The sequence below is a fragment of the Natator depressus genome, chromosome 26 (assembly GCF_965152275.1).
Source record: "Natator depressus isolate rNatDep1 chromosome 26, rNatDep2.hap1, whole genome shotgun sequence".
Classification (NCBI taxonomy): domain Eukaryota; kingdom Metazoa; phylum Chordata; order Testudines; family Cheloniidae; genus Natator; species Natator depressus.
The window spans coordinates 5,956,329-5,974,452 of record NC_134259.1 but is presented as its reverse complement, the minus strand read 5'-3'; the positions used below and the strand labels follow the sequence as shown (position 1 = coordinate 5,974,452).

Sequence of the window (18,124 nt, the reverse complement as noted above, 5' to 3'; positions counted from 1 at the left end):
CTCATTCCCAAGAAGCTCTGTGTCATCCCCATTTTACAGATGGGGAAACTGAGGCAGAGAGCAGGAAAGTGACTTGCCTGGGATTACCCAGTAGCCAAGTTAGGAATAAAAGCGAGGTCTCCCAAGTCCCAATGCAGGGCTCTAGCCACTTGGCCACAATGTCTACCTGAAGTTAAGCCCCTAACTACCCTTGCCAAGCTGGGCCTAAATCACTCCTAGGGGCCTTATTGGAAAGCTCTGGGAGGCAGGCGGGCGCAAGCCCCTCTGCTTCTAAAGGCCCCTCCCCCAGCCGTGCAGGAGGGACCACTGCACCCGGGATCCAAATCAGCACGGGGGACAACTAAGAAAGAACAGGGTCAGGAGTGAAGGTCAAAGGTGCAAAACTAGGGATCCAGAGGGGGACACCGAGCAGAGAACCCTGACTCCTGGGACGGCCCGCAGGTGCCCGTGTGACCTAGCGGCTCTTGGAAACGTGACCCAATGGCAAGAGTGACCAGAGCAGAGAATGACCATCACACACACACGCTGAGGCCGGAGAGGAACCAAACTCAGCTGAGGCGAGCAGTGAGAACAAGGGGAAGTCATGGGGCCCATCAGGCTGCCTCTGGAAGAGAGACAGTCACAGTGGCACTGAGGCACCTGTCTGATGAGGTGGGTGGTCAGCAGCTGGCATGGGCTGCCCAGGGATTCCCCGTCCCCAACAAGAGGGTGGACGTCTCTCTCTAAGAGCTCTGCTCTAGCTCAGGTGGCCGACTGCAGGCAGGAATCACTGGATGGAATTCTCCGGCCAGCCGGCGGGAGGCAGCTCAGACTGGCTGGTCATGAGAATGGCTCCTGCTGTCTTTACGATCTACGAGGGGGTGCAAGTGGGGGCAGGACAACAGAAAGGAGATTGTATAGGGGCCTCAGAGGCTCACACAATCCTTCCCCCCCTTCCCGTTTCTCCTCTGTAGACACTGTCCCCCCACAGACCGGCATTCATTACCTTGGAAGAGCCAGCTTGCAACACCAGGGTCACAGGCAATGTTGTCTGTGCTAAGGAACTGTGCCTCATCTCATTGACAACTGATTGTGTTATTTCTCTCCCCCTTCCTCCCCACTGTAGCTCCTTGCCCCGCATTGGGGTGGTGGCAGGCTGAGGGATGCTCTGTAGGATCTGATACGATTAATTGGCTGTGCGTGCGTGCCATCTACTGGATGGAATCAGAAGTGCTCATCTGTGTGGCATAGGTACTACACTGTTGACAGCTGATGGAGACTCTCCTTTAGCTCAAGTGGCAGGGGCCTGTGATTTCGAGCAGGGAGAGCTGAGTTCTGTGCATGCTGCTGGTGCGAAGCTCTGTAGCACGCCGCAGAGGGACAGTGGGGCTGGAGGTTTGTTACAATAGCTCAGCGATTCCCTCCTGCTGGCAGCCCCAAGACAACCGAGAGTCCGCAAATCCTGACACCCTCCTGGCACAGCTCCATGGAAATGCAGCCACCTCTAAGGTGGTGGCCTGGCAACACAGCACAGCTGGTCTGTGAGGGCAAACTCCAGCCTGTCAGGGAAATGCCTTGGACTCTTTAATGGGAAGACAGGGCAGACAGAACCTGGGCTTACAGTTCCACACCTAATAAATGGCCTGGCCCATAGGTTAGCTCCTTCTGATGGGGAACAAAGCGCTCCCAGGATTTGACCCTCTGGCTCTGGGGAATCCCAGTCACCACCTGCTGGTTGTATCCCAGCGCTGTCCCCTCCAGCCCTGGCCCTCAGCAGGTAAATAGCACTGCCCCGTGACTCTATTCTGCAGCCACGCAGTGCAGAAGGGCTGATGTTGCACCTGTAATTACAGCCCCTCCTGCCTGGGCGCTGACCTGAGGACCACCCGCCCCGATCCCTCCCCCTATACACAGCTACGGGGCCAATGGGCACCCTGCGCACTCCCATTGATTCAGGGGGGTTTCCTGGTGAGTGAATCAGAGCAAAAGGTGGCTGCCAGTGTGTCCAGCCCTGTTCAGACTTTATTCACTGGGGTGCTGGGAGCCTGCCTGGAACCCAGGGCCCCCCTTTCACTTGTATGAAATGGAGGAAGTTTGTAGCCACCCTTGTTCCTAGAGAGGGCCAGCTATGTTCCAGCTGGGGAAACTCAGAGCCTTCTCTCAGTGCCTGGAGAGACTACTGTCCAGGAATCCTGCCCGTGGGTCCTAGCGCTGCCCCTAGGATGGGTCTGTGTAATGGCCTGTGCGGCCCAAACCACTGAGACCCCCCAGCTGGATCTGCACTCTGCCTGTGGAGGTCAAAGGCGAGCTCGGGGAGAGGAAGCTAAAGGAGGCCAGGGCTGGAAAGGAGTGGTACAAATATTGGGCCGATATTGTCCTGGTCCCTGGGTTGAGCCAGGCCCTGTTGAATCGCCACCCTGGACCACCAGAGTCATTACAAGAGATTCCAGGGCAGGCATAGGCTGGTCCCACACAACTGAGGCTGGGAGGCTGCCCTGGGTGAGTGTCTGTGAGGGAGCAGCCGGAGGCTCCTGAATCCCATCTGCCCCAGCTCGAAGCAGCCACTTCTCTTGTAACATGTCGGCAGCCCTTTGGTCACTAAATAACCTCCTGGAGCTCACAGAATTGTAGGACTGAAAGGGACTTCAAGAGGTCATCCAGTCCAGTGCCCTGCACTCACGACAGGACTAAGTATTATCTAGACCATCTGTAACCCTCAAAAGACATGTGGGGAGATAATGTTTGTGTTTTTACATATGTATGTTGTGACGAAGTGGGACTGTTCTTAATGTTTCCTCCGAATATTGTGGGGGTGCCTCAGTTTCCCCTATGCAGTTCTTAAGTATCTAGGTGGTGGGATAAGGGTGTATGATCATTGCAGAGCCTTAGAGGGCAGGTGTGTGTTGGGGTCTGGACACAGAGAATGGCCAACACCCTGTTTCCTGGCAACTGATGGCCTGGGCCCTTACCCCCCTGCAAGGTGAGAGCTGAAGGGTTGGAGAACAAAGGAATCAGGTGACCATCTGGCCCGGGAAAGGAACAAAGCCCAGAGGAGGAGGGGCTGGAGGGAGTTTCAGTTTGGGGCTGGCTGGAGACATGGAGTGAAGGGCAGACGTGGTTGTCTGGCTCACTGCCCCCCCAAAATGGACCCAGCTGAGGGGTCCTGTTCTCTGCACCTGCAAGCTCTGTGTTAGACCATGTTCCTGTCGTCTAATAAACCTCTGTTTTACTGGCTGGCTGAGAGTCACGTCTGACTGCGAAGTTGGGGTGCAGGACCCTCTGGCTTCCCCAGGAGCCCCACCTGAGTGGACTTGCTGTGGGAAGCACACGGAGGGGCAGAGGATGCTGAATGCTCCGAGGTCAGACCCAGGAAGGTGGAAGCTGTGTGAGCTGTGTCCCCTGAAGACAGGCTGCTCACAGGAAGGTGACTGCCCCAGAGTCCTGACTGGCTTCATGGGGAGCAGTTCCAGAGCATCGCCCAGGGACTCCGTGACATATGTAATCAACAGTCCCTATCTATGCTGTATTCTAATAATTCAGAGGTCAAAAGAACATCCTAGCATTTAAATGAATTGTAAACATGGGATATCGGTATTCGTCTCTCTTTGAAATATATAGCAAATAATCTGTGAATGGTGGAGGAACAAGCAAATTGCCTTATGTTAATTCTATAGCTAAGTACCCATGATGGACCTCCTCCAAAGTCATCCTAATTAACTTTTGAACTCCCACCTTGTCAAAAGACATGAAATTATATAAAAGATCCTTGGGTCCTGATTCTGTCAGCTTAGGCTTCATCGGAGGAAATTTGAGTGGCAAGACGGGTCCCAGTTATGCCGGTATGCCCTGAATATGAGATTTGGATATTGGACTATAACCTATGAACTATTTCTGAAAGAACTCTTTGCAACTGCAAAGCTCACCATCTCTGCTACGAATCTGCACCTCAATGAATTGAACTCATGTCTGTATGTATACTGATCTTTTAACCATACTCTCTCTCTCTTGTTTTTTAATAAAGTTTAGTTTCGTTAATAAGAATTGCGTGTAGCACGTATTTGGGTAAGATCTGAAACATCTGTTAACCTGGGAGGTGACGTGTCCGATCCTTTGGGACTGGGAGAACCTTTTCTTTTATATGATGAAATAAGATTTACAGAAATTTTCATCATATTTGACTTGGGTGTGACGAAGTGGGACTGTTCTTAATGTTTCCTCTGAATAGTGTGAGGGTGCCTCAGTTTCCCCTATGCAGTTCTTAAGTATCTAGGTGGTGGGATAAGTGTGTATGATCATTGCAGAGCACTAGAGGGCAGGTGTGTGCAGGGGTCTGGACACAGAGAATGGCCAACACCCTGTTTCCTGGCAACTGATGGCCTGGGCCCTTCCCCCCCTGCAAGGTGAGAGCTAAAGGGTTGGAGAACAAAGGAATCAGGTGACCTTCTGGCCCGGGAAAGGGACAAAGCCCAGAGGAGGAGGGGCTGGAGGGGGTTTCAGTTTGGGGCTGGCTGGAGACATGGAGTGAAGGGCAGACGTGGTTGTCTGGCTCACTGCCCCCCCAAAATGGACCCAGCTGAGGGGTCCTGTTCTCTGCACCTGCAAGCTCTGTGTTAGACCATGTTCCTGTCGTCTAATAAACCTCTGTTTTACTGGCTGGCTGAGAGTCACGTCTGACTGCGAAGTTGGGGTGCAGGACCCTCTGGCTTCCCCAGGAGCCCCACCTGAGTGGACTTGCTGTGGGAAGCACACGGAGGGGCAGAGGATGCTGAATGCTCCGAGGTCAGACCCAGGAAGGTGGAAGCTGTGTGAGCTGTGTCCCCTGAAGACAGGCTGCTCACAGGAAGGTGACTGCCCCAGAGTCCTGACTGGCTTCATGGGGAGCAGTTCCAGAGCATCGCCCAGGGACTCCGTGACATATGTAATCAACAGTCCCTATCTATGCTGTATTCTAATAATTCAGAGGTCAAAAGAACATCCTAGCATTTAAATGAATTGTAAACATGGGATATCGGTATTCGTCTCTCTTTGAAATATATAGCAAATAATCTGTGAATGGTGGAGGAACAAGCAAATTGCCTTATGTTAATTCTATAGCTAAGTACCCATGATGGACCTCCTCCAAAGTCATCCTAATTAACTTTTGAACTCCCACCTTGTCAAAAGACATGAAATTATATAAAAGATCCTTGGGTCCTGATTCTGTCAGCTTAGGCTTCATCGGAGGAAATTTGAGTGGCAAGACGGGTCCCAGTTATGCCGGTATGCCCTGAATATGAGATTTGGATATTGGACTATAACCTATGAACTATTTCTGAAAGAACTCTTTGCAACTGCAAAGCTCACCATCTCTGCTACGAATCTGCACCTCAATGAATTGAACTCATGTCTGTATGTATACTGATCTTTTAACCATACTCTCTCTCTCTTGTTTTTTAATAAAGTTTAGTTTCGTTAATAAGAATGGCGTGTAGCACGTATTTGGGTAAGATCTGAAACATCTGTTAACCTGGGAGGTGACGTGTCCGATCCTTTGGGACTGGGAGAACCTTTTCTTTTATATGATGAAATAAGATTTACAGAAATTTTCATCATATTTGACTTGGGTGTGACGAAGTGGGACTGTTCTTAATGTTTCCTCTGAATAGTGTGAGGGTGCCTCAGTTTCCCCTATGCAGTTCTTAAGTATCTAGGTGGTGGGATAAGTGTGTATGATCATTGCAGAGCACTAGAGGGCAAGTGTGTGCAGGGGTCTGGACACAGAGAATGGCCAACACCCTGTTTCCTGGCAACTGATGGCCTGGGCCCTTCCCCCCCTGCAAGGTGAGAGCTAAAGGGTTGGAGAACAAAGGAATCAGGTGACCTTCTGGCCCGGGAAAGGGACAAAGCCCAGAGGAGGAGGGGCTGGAGGGGGTTTCAGTTTGGGGCTGGCTGGAGACATGGAGTGAAGGGCAGACGTGGTTGTCTGGCTCACTGCCCCCCAAAATGGACCCAGCTGAGGGGTCCTGTTCTCTGCACCTACAAGCTCTGTGTTAGACCATGTTCCTGTCGTCTAATAAACCTCTGTTTTACTGGCTGGCTGAGAGTCACGTCTGACTGCGAAGTTGGGGTGCAAGACCCTCTGGCTTCCCCAGGACCCCGCCTGGGCGGACTCGCTGTGGGAAGCGCACGGAGGGGCAGAGGATGCTGAATGCTCCGAGGTCAGACCCAGGAAGGTGGAAGCTGTGTCCTGAAGACAGGCTGCTCACAGGAAGGCGACTGCCCCAGAGTCCTGACTGGCTTCATGGGGAGCAGTTCCAAAGCATCGCCCAGGGACTCCGTGACAGTGGGTACCTGGATGGAGGCCTGAGGTTGGATCATTTTAAGGGAATTGTGTTGTCTGGACTTCTGAGTAATCAGTGAGGTAATAAAGAAGCTGTTTTATCTAGCTTGGTAAATCTAAGTATTGGAATGTACACCAGCTTTATGGGGTTTGTCTGCCCCATTCTTTGCAGTTCACCCTAATTGAGTGACCATAGCTAGCTCCCCACTAGGACCCCAGTCACACCATCCCTGACAGGTGTTTGTCTAACCTGCTCTTAAAAATCTCCAATAACGGAGATTCCACAACCTCCCTGGGCAATTTATTCCAGTGCTTAACCCCCCGACAGTTAAGAAGTTTTTCCTAATGTCCAACCTAAACCATCCTGGCTGCAGTTTAAGCTCATTGCTTCTTGTCCTATCCTCAGAAGACAAGGAGAACAATTTTTCTCCCTCCTCTTTGTAACACCCTTTTATGTATTCAGGCTTGGCCTGAGCAGGTCCGAAGGGGGCATAGTCTGCCATCGCCACACCCAGTGTGAAGAGATGCCTTAGGGGGTGCCCAGCATGGGGTGACCAGCGAGCAGCCTAGCTGATACAGAACAGAAGTGACTGCACTCAGCGTGAGGGCAAGGGGAGACAGGGATCCTGGCTGGGGCACTGCCCGCTGCTCAGAGAAGGTCTGTCACACTCGGTGCATCCTGGCATTGGCAACAAGGGCGTCTGCCCTTGCCTCAGGGTTCCACCACAAGCTGCCCTTTGCCCTGCTGCATGGATTCCCGCCCGTCCCTGACGATGACCAGGCGGGGCCTTCGCATGGGGTGAGGCTGATCTTTAATAACAGAGGACAAGCAGATCAGGTTTCCGGGCACGTGAGCCGGCCCTTTACAGGCAGCTTCGAGGAGTCTGCCCTCCCCGCGTCCCCCCCACGTGGCAGGAGCACCGGAGAGGACAGCGACCTTGCCGAGGTCAGCCGCATGCACGCACAGGGTTCAGCACAACTCGCTGGGTCCATGGAGATGCAGAGGGCAGGCTCAGTGCCCGCTTCCCTCCAGAGGTCGTGGTGGAGCAGATATAGCGCTCTGTGCCTCCCCCGGGAGAAAGGAGCGTCCCGCTTTGGGGTTCAGCTGGAAAAAAAGGACTAACAGTCCCTTCCCGCAGGATGCAGACACCTTCTGCAGCGAGGCACAGACTGGGAGATACCTATCGGGCAGGCAGGGGGCACAGGAGAGCCCTGGGGGCAGGGATGGGGGACTGGGCCACATCAGAGGGAGCCCCATGGGGGAGCAGGGAGCCCCAGGGGTAAGGCTAGGGGATTGGTCCATGTTAGAGGGAGCCCCATGTGGGGGTAAGGTCAGGGACTGGTTATTAGAAGGAGCCCCACGGGGGGTAAGGCTGGGGGATTGGTCCCCTGTTAGAGGGAGCCCCACGGGGGAGGGCAAGGACAGGGACTAGTCCCCATTAGAGGGAGCCCCATGGGGGGGGGGGGAGGGGGAAGGACAGGGACTGGTCCCCGTTAGAGGGAGCCCCACAAGGGGTAAGGCTGGGTGACTGGTCCCCGTTAGAGGGAGCCCCACGGGGGTGTGTGGGGAAGGACAGGGACTGGTCCCCATTAGAGGGAACCCCACGAGAGGTAAGACTGGGGGATTGGTCCATGTTAGAGGGAGCCCCACGGGGCGGGAGGGAAGGACAGGGACTGGTCCCCTTTAGAGGGAGCACCATGGGTGGTAAGGCTGGGGGATTGGTCCCCCTTAGAGTGAGCCCCACGGGGGGTAAGGCTGGGGGATTGGTTCATGTTAGAGGGAGCCCCACAGGGGGTAAGGCTGGGGGATTGGTCCCCATTAGAGGGAGCCCCATGGGGGGTAACACTGGGGGACTGGTCCATGTTAGAGGGAGCCCCACGGGGGGAGGGTGAAGGACAGGGACTGGTCCCCACTAGAGGGAGCCCCATGAGGGGTAAGGCTGGGGGATTGGTCCCCGTTAGAGGGAGCCCCACGGGGGGTAAGGTTGGGGGATTGGTCCATGTTAGAGGGAGCCCCACAGGGGGTAAGACTGGGGGATTGGTCCCCATTAGAGGGAGCCCCACAGGGGGGTAACACTGGGGGACTGGTCCATGTTAGAGGGAGCCCCATGGCGGGAGGGGGAAGGACAGGGACTGGTCCCCACTAGAGGGAGCCCCATGAGGGGTAAGGCTGGGGGATTGGTCCCCGTTAGAGGGAGCCCCACGGGGGGTAAGACTGGGGGTTTGGTCCCCATTAGAGGGAGCCCCACAGGGGTGGGGGAAGGACAAGGACTGGTCCCCATTAGAGGAAGCACCATGGGGGGTAAGGCTGGGGGATTGGTCCCCGTTAGAGGGAGCCCCACAGGGGGGAGGGCAAGGACAGGGACTGGTCCCCATTAGAGGGAGCCCCACGGGCGGGGGAAGGACAGGGACTGGTCCCCATTAGAGGGAGCCCCAAGAGGCAGTGCTGGAAGCTGAGCTGAGTGACTGGGACAGGGAAGCGGGGTCCTACTAGGAGAGGCAGGTGCCCGTCCCAGTGCCGAGCTCCCCAGCAGCAGCCACCGAAAGGGTCCTGCTGGGAATGTCCGTGGGAGTGGGGGCTGGGCCCGATCCCCATCTCCTGGTTCCTCGCCTTGTCTCAGAGCGCGGCGCCGGCTCTGGGTCAGCTGCAGGAGCCTGACTCGCAGCTGCAGCTTCCTCTTGGCTCGTGCTGGGGTGCGGGGCAGGGGGATGTTACACAGGAGCAACGTAATTGCCTGGGAAGGTGCCGAATTTCTGGGTTCTCCTGGACACACCTGGGGGTGGGAAGACACAGGGAAGGCCGTGAGGGAGGTGTCTGAGGCTGCCCTGCAGGAGAAACTCACCTCCTTCCAACACCACCCTCCCCCCCATGGCCAGTCCTGCGCCATCCCCTTCGGCGCCCCTGCTGGGGGAGGCTGGGACTGGAGTCACTGGGAGCTCCTGTCCTGCTCCCCCCAGCACTCCCACGGGTAGCATCTCCCCTCCTCCCCCCAGCCAGCAAACGTACCCACAAACCAGCCATCGTCACACTGCTGCATGACGTCCACCCGGTCCCCTTCGTGCAGCTCCAGCTCGTCCTCGTTCTGGGGTCGGTACTGATAAATGGCCCGGAACCTGCAAGGCCCCGTCAGCCCGTGAGACCCTGCTCCCATCTGCACTGGCTTGGCCCGGCGAGTGCTAGGAACCGAGCCAGGCCCACCGAGGCAGCAGAGCCCCCTCCCTCCCGCCAGCTGCTCCCGCGCTGCATCGACAGAGACAGGCATGTTGGGGGCACTCAGCCCGCGGGTCTGCATGTGGGGGAGGACCTGGTACAGCCGCCAGCAGCATCCGCTGGTCGCAGTTCACTGAGCGAGTGGCTCTGAAAAGGCCCTTGTTTGGGGTAACAATTCGGACACTGTCCCAGCCCAGCACCTCCGCGGGGTGTCTGCAGCCAGCCCTCAGCACAGGTCACTTCCCCGGGCCGGCTTGGCCGGCTTCCAAAAGGAGTAGGGGGTCCCTGCTCCTCTGCGCCCCTCACCGAGACGGGGAAGCCAGCGATCCGTCAGCACTTACGGGGTCCACTGTATGCTGGAGCCATTATCAGACGGGGGGGCCTTGGGGAGGTGCCCAGCACCGTCCAGGTGGCAGCCTGCAGGTACCGAGGCTTCACGGGCGGAGCTCTGCAAGGGAGAGGGAAGAGTTTGGTGCGCTGGACAACAGCGAGCAGCGCCGGGAGAGGGGGCCGGAGGTGGAGGGGATGGGCACTCCTACTGCGTCACTGGGGGAATTAGCCCCGTGGTGCGGAGAAGGGAGGGAGAGAGAGAGCCCGGAGGACAGATGATGACCCCCACGCATAGGGGGCTACAGGGGTGGGTGACTGGACTCCAGGGGCGCGTGCAGGTTCACCAGCTGTCCTGGGACAGCTGCAGGGTCTGCACTGGAGGGAGCTGGGGTCCTTGCGCTGCAGGCTGGGCAGGACAGAGCAGGGCGACCTGGGGAAGGAAGGGCTGAAGGAGAAGCGTGACTGTCTCACCTGCCCAAGGAGCGAGGAGGGCGCTGCAGTGGGTGGACTCTCCTGTGGCCGGGAGGGGGCCGGAGGCTGCGGGCTCAGACTCAGGGGGGAGAGCAAGGCGGTGCTGGGGGCCAGATGGGGGCTCTGGGGCCCCTGGAGGAGGCTGGACGAAACTCCGGCATGCTGCAGTTTGGGGGAGGCAGGGAAGGTGAAGCCGAAATGGTGCGGCGAGGACGACAGGGTGCCCTCCTCCGTGCCACGCCGTTGGGCAGTGGGAGAGGCCGCCAGGAAGCAGAACGAGGGATCGGAACGCTGGCTACCAGGCGAGTGCAGCTGGGCTGGTGAGCCTGCGTGAGCCAGCGGCCTTGGGGAGGCAGGGGCAGTCAAGTTTGGGGAGGAGGGGAACTCCTCTGAGGCCTTGACCCGCGGCTCCTTCACCACCTGCACGTAGTTGGCCGGGAAGATGCCCTGGCGGCTGGTGCCGGAGATCCGTCCCTCATACCAGTTCTCATCCACCTTGCGGACCAGGCAGATGCGCTCGCCCTGTGGATGGAGAGAGGGGCAAGGTTAGGAGCCCCCGGGATGGGGACATGGGCCCCTGAGGCTTCCTGCCCTTCCAGAACAGACCAGCCCACCCTGGTTCTCTTATCTCCTGCTCCAGCAGGTCCATCCGGCCGCACCAACAGCCCAGCCAGTCTGATTTCCTGCCCCCTCTAGCCCCACTGGTCTGTCCAGTCATGCAATGTCCAGTCCAGCTGGCTGCGCAGTGCTGTCCCATGGAAGGGAGTGCCGCTGGTGTGGCTCAGCTCGGCCCCTGGAGCATGCGGCCTGAGGGTGATGCACTGCGACATGGCTCTTTGCAAGTGGATTCAGCACTGGGGAAGGGCTCTGGACAGACCACTGTGGAGACCGACACGTTCTGAGCATCCACAAAACAGGTTCAGGCCAAGCGCACCTGATGCTAACCTCTGAGGATAGGACAAGACGCAATGGGCTTAACTTGCAGCCAGGGCGGTTTAGGTTGCACGTGAGGAAAAAATTCCCATCTGTCAGGGGGGTTAAGCACTGGAATAAATTGCCCAGGGAGGCTGTGGAATCTCCATCTGTGACGATGTGACGCAGCAGGGAGGGGGGAGTGTTGACCTGGGAATGTGCCCTGGGGACGGGAGACCTGAGAGCCTGTTACCTGAGCCAGGAGGGGGAGGGGGAGGTAACACCTCTGCCCAGGAATGTGGACGGAGGCTGCAGCAGGGAGCCGGCTGGGTGGGTTTAGTTTCAGTTTGGGGCTGGGTGGAGGAACACAGGGAACCCCAGGGCTGGGGTCTAAGCTCCCTGCTCCCCCAGAAGGACTTGACTGAGGGGTCCTGGGTGTACCCACAAGCTCTGTTTTGGACTGTGTTCCTGTTGTCCAATAAACCTTCTGTTTTACTGGCTGGCTGAGAGTCTCAGTGAACACCAGGAAGAGGGGTGCAGGGCCTGGACTCCCCCACACTCCGTGACACCATCATTGGGGATTTTTAAGAGCAGGTTGGACAAACACCTGTCAGGGATGGTCTAGATAATACTTAGTCCTGCCATGAGTGCAGGGGACTGGACTAGACGACCTCTCAAGGTCCCTTCCAGTCCTATGATGCGCCACCACCCTACACATGCCGCATTCCCAGCTCAGTCCCCAAGAGGGACCAGTGCAGAGAACGACACTGCAGGGGCAGCCAGGGGACAGAGGGGTTAGCCCGCACCACATAGGCTGGGTCCCTCTCCACCACGCCCCATTAGGGGCGATTCCCTGAGGCTGCCAACTACAGGGCCAGGCACTGGTTTGAGACCCAGCAAGAGGCCACTAGACAGCTGTCAGGAGGGAATGACTTTTGGTCATTACCAGGCACTGAACTGTGACCTGAAGGTAACAGCTTCTGCAATAAGCTTCCTTGTGACCGTTCTGCGCTCCCCGCGCCCAGCACCCCTACCGGGCGGGCTCTGTACCTTGCGGAAGGACAGCTCCACCACCAGGTCCCCTTTGAAGTTGTACTGGGCCAGGGCCTCTCCGTACTCCAGCACCTGGATGGTGGGTTGCTTGATGGGCTTGGGCACTTCAGTGGGAGGCAGGATCTGTTTGGCAGAGACAGGGAGCAGGGTAAGCGGAGCAAGACAGCAGCTGGTGGGCAGCTGTCTGTCCGGAGCACCCCATCCAGCCCTTGCCTCGATACCACCCCCTCCTGCTGGGGTGGGGCATGTTCCATTTCAAGACCCCCAGGTGTAGGGGAACGGGGTTAACCCTTTCAGTGCTGCTGGCTCTCTCCCTGTACCCTGTGATCAGCCAGTCATGTCAATGGGATATTAGGGAACACCTGGTCTATTCTAGCTCCGCAGGCTCGGCACATCCAGCCTGTTCAGCAGCAGCAGAGAGAAGGTCTAGGCTGTGCTTGGGAGAAGGGAGCTGTAGGGTCTGGGAGCACTCGGTCCCCACTGGGAGGCAGCTGGTTCTGCCAGGGTTTCCGCTGTCCTGGTGTCTGGGTTACCTTGGGGCTGCGGGAGGGGTTGGAAGAGGGTGTTGATGGCTGCCCATGTCTCGGTGCAGGCGTGACACCAGCATTGGCCACTAGAGGGCACATCTCTATTACTCCCTGCACCAGGGCCAAGCGCTGAATGAGAACACTGTCCAGGGAGCAGCTTGCCAGCCTCAATGCCAGGCTGACGCCGAGCCATCAGTGCCCAGGGGCAATGGGAGAGCTGGGCATGTCTGTCCCCCTCTCCTCGAGCGTTCGGGACCTGCCCTGGCATGCGCCCCTCCAGCCAGGCTTGCAATCATGTCAGCAGCAGCCCCGTCCTTACCTCCACGTAGTTGGAGGGGAATATGCCCACCCTCCCATAGTGCTCTCCTTCCAGCCAGTTCCTGTCCACCTCCTTGTGGATATAGACGATGTCCCCCTTCTGCATGGTCAGCTCCCTGAAAGGTCAAGGCCTAGCGTCACGGCCCACAGGCCCTTCCCGGGGGCTGGCGCCTGCCCCCTCCAGCCAGGAACTCCCTCGCCCCGAGACACATCCGCGGGGCCATCCCCGCCTGTGACTCCTGATGCGGGGCTGAGTCCTGGCTCCCTGCCATCAGCAGGGACACACCTCAACCCCTGGCTGTAGGGAGTTCTCTTGCTGCTGACCCAGTCCCGCAGGATGCCCACTTCGCAAGGGGCCATACCCCCACTTCTCCAGACAATGGAGCCTGAGGCTGAGCCAGGCGTTAAGTTCACCCTTCAGGACGTGCCAGCCCCGCTCTGGTCCATAATCGCTCCCCTGGGAAGACTTCATTTCCATGCACTCTTCTCTGGTGAGGTTAGATCCAGTGAGGGGGCAGTCGGCACCCTCTTCCCGGCCTGCCCCAGCTACTCTCCTATCTCTGCAGGAGCAGCCAGAGGACAGAGGGGCTAGCCTGCATCGCATAGGCCAGGTCCCTCTCCACCACTCCCCGCCAGAGACGATTCCCTGAGGATTCAAACTGACCAACTAAATCCACCCAGAAGAGGGAGAAAATACAGGCCAATTCCACAGCTGGCACAGTGGCTGGGTCCACCAGGACAGAGGGGGATGGCTACACTGATAGGAACAGACCCGCTCAGGGGACTTCGGGTCTGGAAACAACAAAGATCCACCAGGTGCCACTTACTTTGGGGACTCAGCCTGGAAGTCAAACTTGACGCGAGCAGCTTTCATCTGGGGTGGGGGAGAGAAAGAGTTAAAGAGGGTGAAAACAAATCAGATCACAGCCAGAGCCCTGGGGTCCCAGGAAGGTCCTCGTCTCAGGCCCCCAGGCAAGTCCAGTCCCTAGAACCCAGCCTCCTACCCTGTAGTCACTAGTTCCTGAGGGAGACCCAGAAGCCACCCACTGCTTGGTCACTTCTCCCAGTGCTCCTGGGTCCCCTGCAGAGATGCCAGCCCCAGTCACTGGCTAATTCCTCTCTCACATACACAGACCGGAAGCAGTCTCCCTTGTCTAGGCCCCCTAGCCCTGGAGCTGGCTTGGTAGCACCTATGGTTACTCAGCACCACGGCAATCCCCAGAACCAATGACGGATGCCAGGCCCGCGCGAGCTGGATGGAAAGTGACCTGCTGCCCCACCAGCTGCAGACACACCGGCAAGCTTTCTCCTATGTCTCGCCAACCCAGTGTCCCAGCTCTGTCAGCTGCGAGTGGCGGACGTTCCCAAGGGAAAAGGCCATGCCTCACCTTCTTGTCCTCTCTCTTCACCGGTCCATCCATCGCCTCTATGGGCTCACTCCCATCAGCCCAGGGGCTTTTCCCAGGGTGGCCTGGGGGATCTGCAGAGAACCATGAAACAGTGAGATGAGTACGTCACCCTGTGGTGGGACACTCACAGCTCTCCTGACAGCTCCCGTGGCTGAGGAAGGCGGGTGTTACGAGGAGACACCCAGCACTGTTCCAATACCAGGGATTGCTCTGAATCTGAAGAGACAAGGTGCCAGTGGAGCTGCCTTTCCCACCCATATATCCAGCCACTGGCATGGGAGGACACCTGGGTTCTGAGTGCCTGCACCTCTCCCAGACTGTGAAGAGGCAGCATAGTCCGGCGGCTGGGAGTCAAGAGACCTGGTTCTCGTCCCAGCTCTGCCACGAACTTGGACGAGCTGCTTCCTCTCTCTCTGTAGGCTGAGGATGATCATTCTCACCCACCCCTCCCGTCTGGACTCACTGTCTCAAAGTATTAGTAGCCCCCCAGCTCATCTCAGATCTCAAAGCATTTCACACAGGAGGTCAGTGTCATTAGCCCCATTTTACCCTTAAACTGAGGCAGAGTGGAGAAGTGACTTGCCTGAGGTCACCCAACAGACTGAACCCAGGAACTGAACCCAGGTTTTCTGAGCTCCAGTCCAGTGCTCTATCCACTGATACTGCCTATTAACATTCTTCTGACAGCTCACAGCCGCACAGACTCCTTTGCATCTACCAAAATAGACTCAAATAAGCAAATTTCTTAATTTCTGCCAATCCAGCTGCTCCCCAGTGAACATGACCAGAGCCCTGCTACTGTCTACACCAGCCAGTGTCCAAATTACTGGCTCTCTGTCTGTGACACCATCCACCCTTAGGCCATGCATGTGGAGCAGCACAATAGGCCCAGAGCCAGGGTTTGGGCTGGGCCAGGAGACAGCTGTGCACCCACAAGCTGCTGCTTTGGTCCCCAGAATCTCCACTTTCATTGTGAAAAAAGGAGTATGGTTTTGTGGTTGGGAAGAAAACCTTGAAAACTTGAACCACACGCAGGTAATGCAGTGACATCTGCCTGAGTCTGCAGAGAGCCTGAAACAATCACTCTGAGAGGGGCGAACTGCCCCATTCATCGCAGAGCGGGTTAGCTCGGATGCCATCAGTGACACTTAAGTGTCAGCAGAGTTACCTAGGTCACTACTCCAGTGGGCAGAGCTTGGTTTTTGGGTGGAGCTTGGAAGAGTACAGCTACCTTCCCCCCACCCCAAAACCCAGCGCAAAGGGAGGAGCCCTTAGATGGCTGGGTTGAGGCCACGGGCAGCTGGGAAGCCACTGGGGTGCAGAGGGGTGGATGAGACCAGTGCATGTAGGGTCTTGCACACATGGTCTGACCACAGGTGAGCCAGAGGGGGAGGCTGGGCGGGAGAAAGAGGAAGGGGAAAGGCAGGTGTCAAGGCAGTACTCAAAGAGGGGGGAATGGCTCCATGGTTTGCAGGGAGGATTCCCAGCAGAGAGGACAGCACGAGTGAAGGAGAGATTGGAGAAGGCTAGAGTGGAGGCATGAGTGGCAGCAGGGGTCTGGGGGCAGAGGGGAACAGCTCCTCGGAGGACATGCCTGTGTGCAGAGATCCTCACCTTTCCTGAGGGGAGACCTGCTCCAATCGCTCGTGGCCAGGCCCAGGCCCCCTCTCTCCATGCTGGGGCTGGCAGGTGGGAGTTGGTGGGCAGCGGGGGGGCTCTGCCCCAAGGCAGGATGGGAACGGCAGGCAGACGGCGGGCTGCTAGAGCAGGAGCAGAGAGTCAGTCACAGAGACTATGGGCCTCTGTGGATAACCAGTCCCAAAACCTCAGGGCGCCCCTGCCCGATCCCAAGAGGAAATCAAGGGACAAGGTCACAGCTAGTGACCCATAGGGAGTGATTATCTGCCGGGATGTGCACTCCCCATGACACTCACAGACACGCACACCCCATGCAGCGACACACAGACCCTGCATGCCCAGACAGCCCCCCTGCAGACCGGAGCCAGGCCTTCGGGAACAGCTAGATCCCCCTATTCCAAGGGCCTAGTGGTGGTTGGCTTGGGAGTACAAGGGGGTGTAACGTAAGCAGGGTGCTGACAGCATGGCGTCCCCCCCCTCAGCAGGGGTGGGTTCCTGGGGGAGAAGCGGGGTAACTGGGGCTCCAGTCTGGGAAGGGAGAGAGCTACCAGGCAGCCTACTGCAGAGCGTGCCCCCAGCCCAGCCAGGGGCTGGTTCCAACAGGATGCCGAGGGCACAGAGGCCACCCACCAGCATTACTTCACCAGTGCAGAGCGGTGGCCAGGAGCAGCTGACCCGGGGTGTGTCTCTGCTGGGTCCTACCTCCACTGCCCATGGAAAACAAACCAGCCCCATTGCTGGAGCCACCCAGGGGGAGTCTCTGAGCAGCCGGCCCAGCCCAACCTGGCTGCCAGGCAACCCCTGACACAGCCCCTGCTCTCAGCCTGCTTCCCCTCCTCCCTCCATGGCCCCAAAAGAGCCAGACCCCTGCTCCCACCCAGAGAGCCAACCCCTCCCTACATCTCACCCACAGCCAAACTAGGAGAAAGCTGGGGGTCAGGACTCCTAGGTTCTGTTCAATGCTCTGGGAGCAGGGTGGGGTCTAGTGGGTTAGGGCAGGGGGCTGGGGGGTCAGGATTCCTGGGTTCTCTTCGAACCTCCAGGAGCAGGGTGGGGGGCTCAGGGCCCGGACTTCTGGGTTCTAGTTCCAGCTGGGGGAAGGGAACGCCAGGAATCCGGGTTCTTGCCTTGCAGCTGCCCCGCCACTTCCCTTCCTTCTCTTTGCCCCTGCAGGCCATTCCCCTGGCCAGGTCCCGGCATGTCCTGCCCCCCTCAGCCAGAGTGGGTACGCGAAGTTTGCCTCCTACCCTGGCAGCCAGGCGGGTAGCGCTGGTTCCTCCCTTCCCTGTGCACCGCCCGCACGGCAGGAACTGAGACAGCAGCAGCAGCAAGGAGTTGGCAGGCTACAGCCACTTGGCTAAAGTTTAACTTTGAATTCTTAAAGGAGCAGCACCACTTTCCCAGGCACTTGAATGATGCTGAGGGAAAACAAGTGGGACTCCGGAGAGGGTGCATGGCAGAGCAGGACACCTGGCGGATGGGGGGCACCCTGCCCTATACCCCCCTTGTCCAAAGACTAAGACAGGGAGTGGACTTTCCTCGAGACTTACTCCCTGCCCTCCTCCCCGGGAGGAGGAAAGGAAGTAAAAGAAGAGGAAAGAAAAGAAAGAAAGGAAAGGAAGGAAAGCAAAGGCCTGGCTTCTTGTAGGGTCTACCTGCCCATTGTTTATGGTAGGACCTACAAGTGGAGTGTTTGTTTTTGATTCCTGTGGCTGCAGGGACAGACTCTGAGGCTTCCGGGGAAAGTTTCCTGGGAATTCTGCTTAACCCCTTGTAGGCACTGCCCTTGTGACTGATGGTGAGAGAGGGAGGGGAACCGCCCTGGATTCTGATCACGCTGAAAGAATGTGATGATCTGCTCCAAAATGAAAGTGCATGGAAAGAGCACAGACCCCAGGCTCCGATCTCAGGTCACGCCTATGCTGGGAAACATCTGCGTTGCTGTGGGGTGGGACCT

General features: G+C 57.6%; 1 protein-coding gene across 4 annotated transcripts in view; it reads right to left on the bottom strand.

Moving 5' to 3' along the window:
* Positions 1-7,099: 7,099 nt before the first annotated feature.
* Positions 7,100-18,124, bottom strand: part of SORBS3 (sorbin and SH3 domain containing 3) — a 39,662-nt gene continuing 28,637 nt past the window's right edge. For 3 of the 4 annotated variants that reach the window (XM_074940061.1, XM_074940060.1, XM_074940063.1), the window contains 9 exons: positions 16,144-16,289; positions 14,509-14,600; positions 13,948-13,994; positions 13,122-13,236; positions 12,273-12,398; positions 10,311-10,832; positions 9,851-9,957; positions 9,306-9,412; positions 7,100-9,072 (listed from right to left, as the gene is read on the bottom strand). In XM_074940061.1, the coding sequence (XP_074796162.1) occupies positions 9,011-9,072; positions 9,306-9,412; positions 9,851-9,957; positions 10,311-10,832; positions 12,273-12,398; positions 13,122-13,236; positions 13,948-13,994; positions 14,509-14,600; positions 16,144-16,289 (1,324 nt within the window). In that variant the 3' untranslated portion in view covers positions 7,100-9,010. The remainder of the gene's footprint in view (positions 9,073-9,305; positions 9,413-9,850; positions 9,958-10,310; positions 10,833-12,272; positions 12,399-13,121; positions 13,237-13,947; positions 13,995-14,508; positions 14,601-16,143; positions 16,290-18,124) is intronic. The other variant, XM_074940062.1, reaches the window with a different exon arrangement.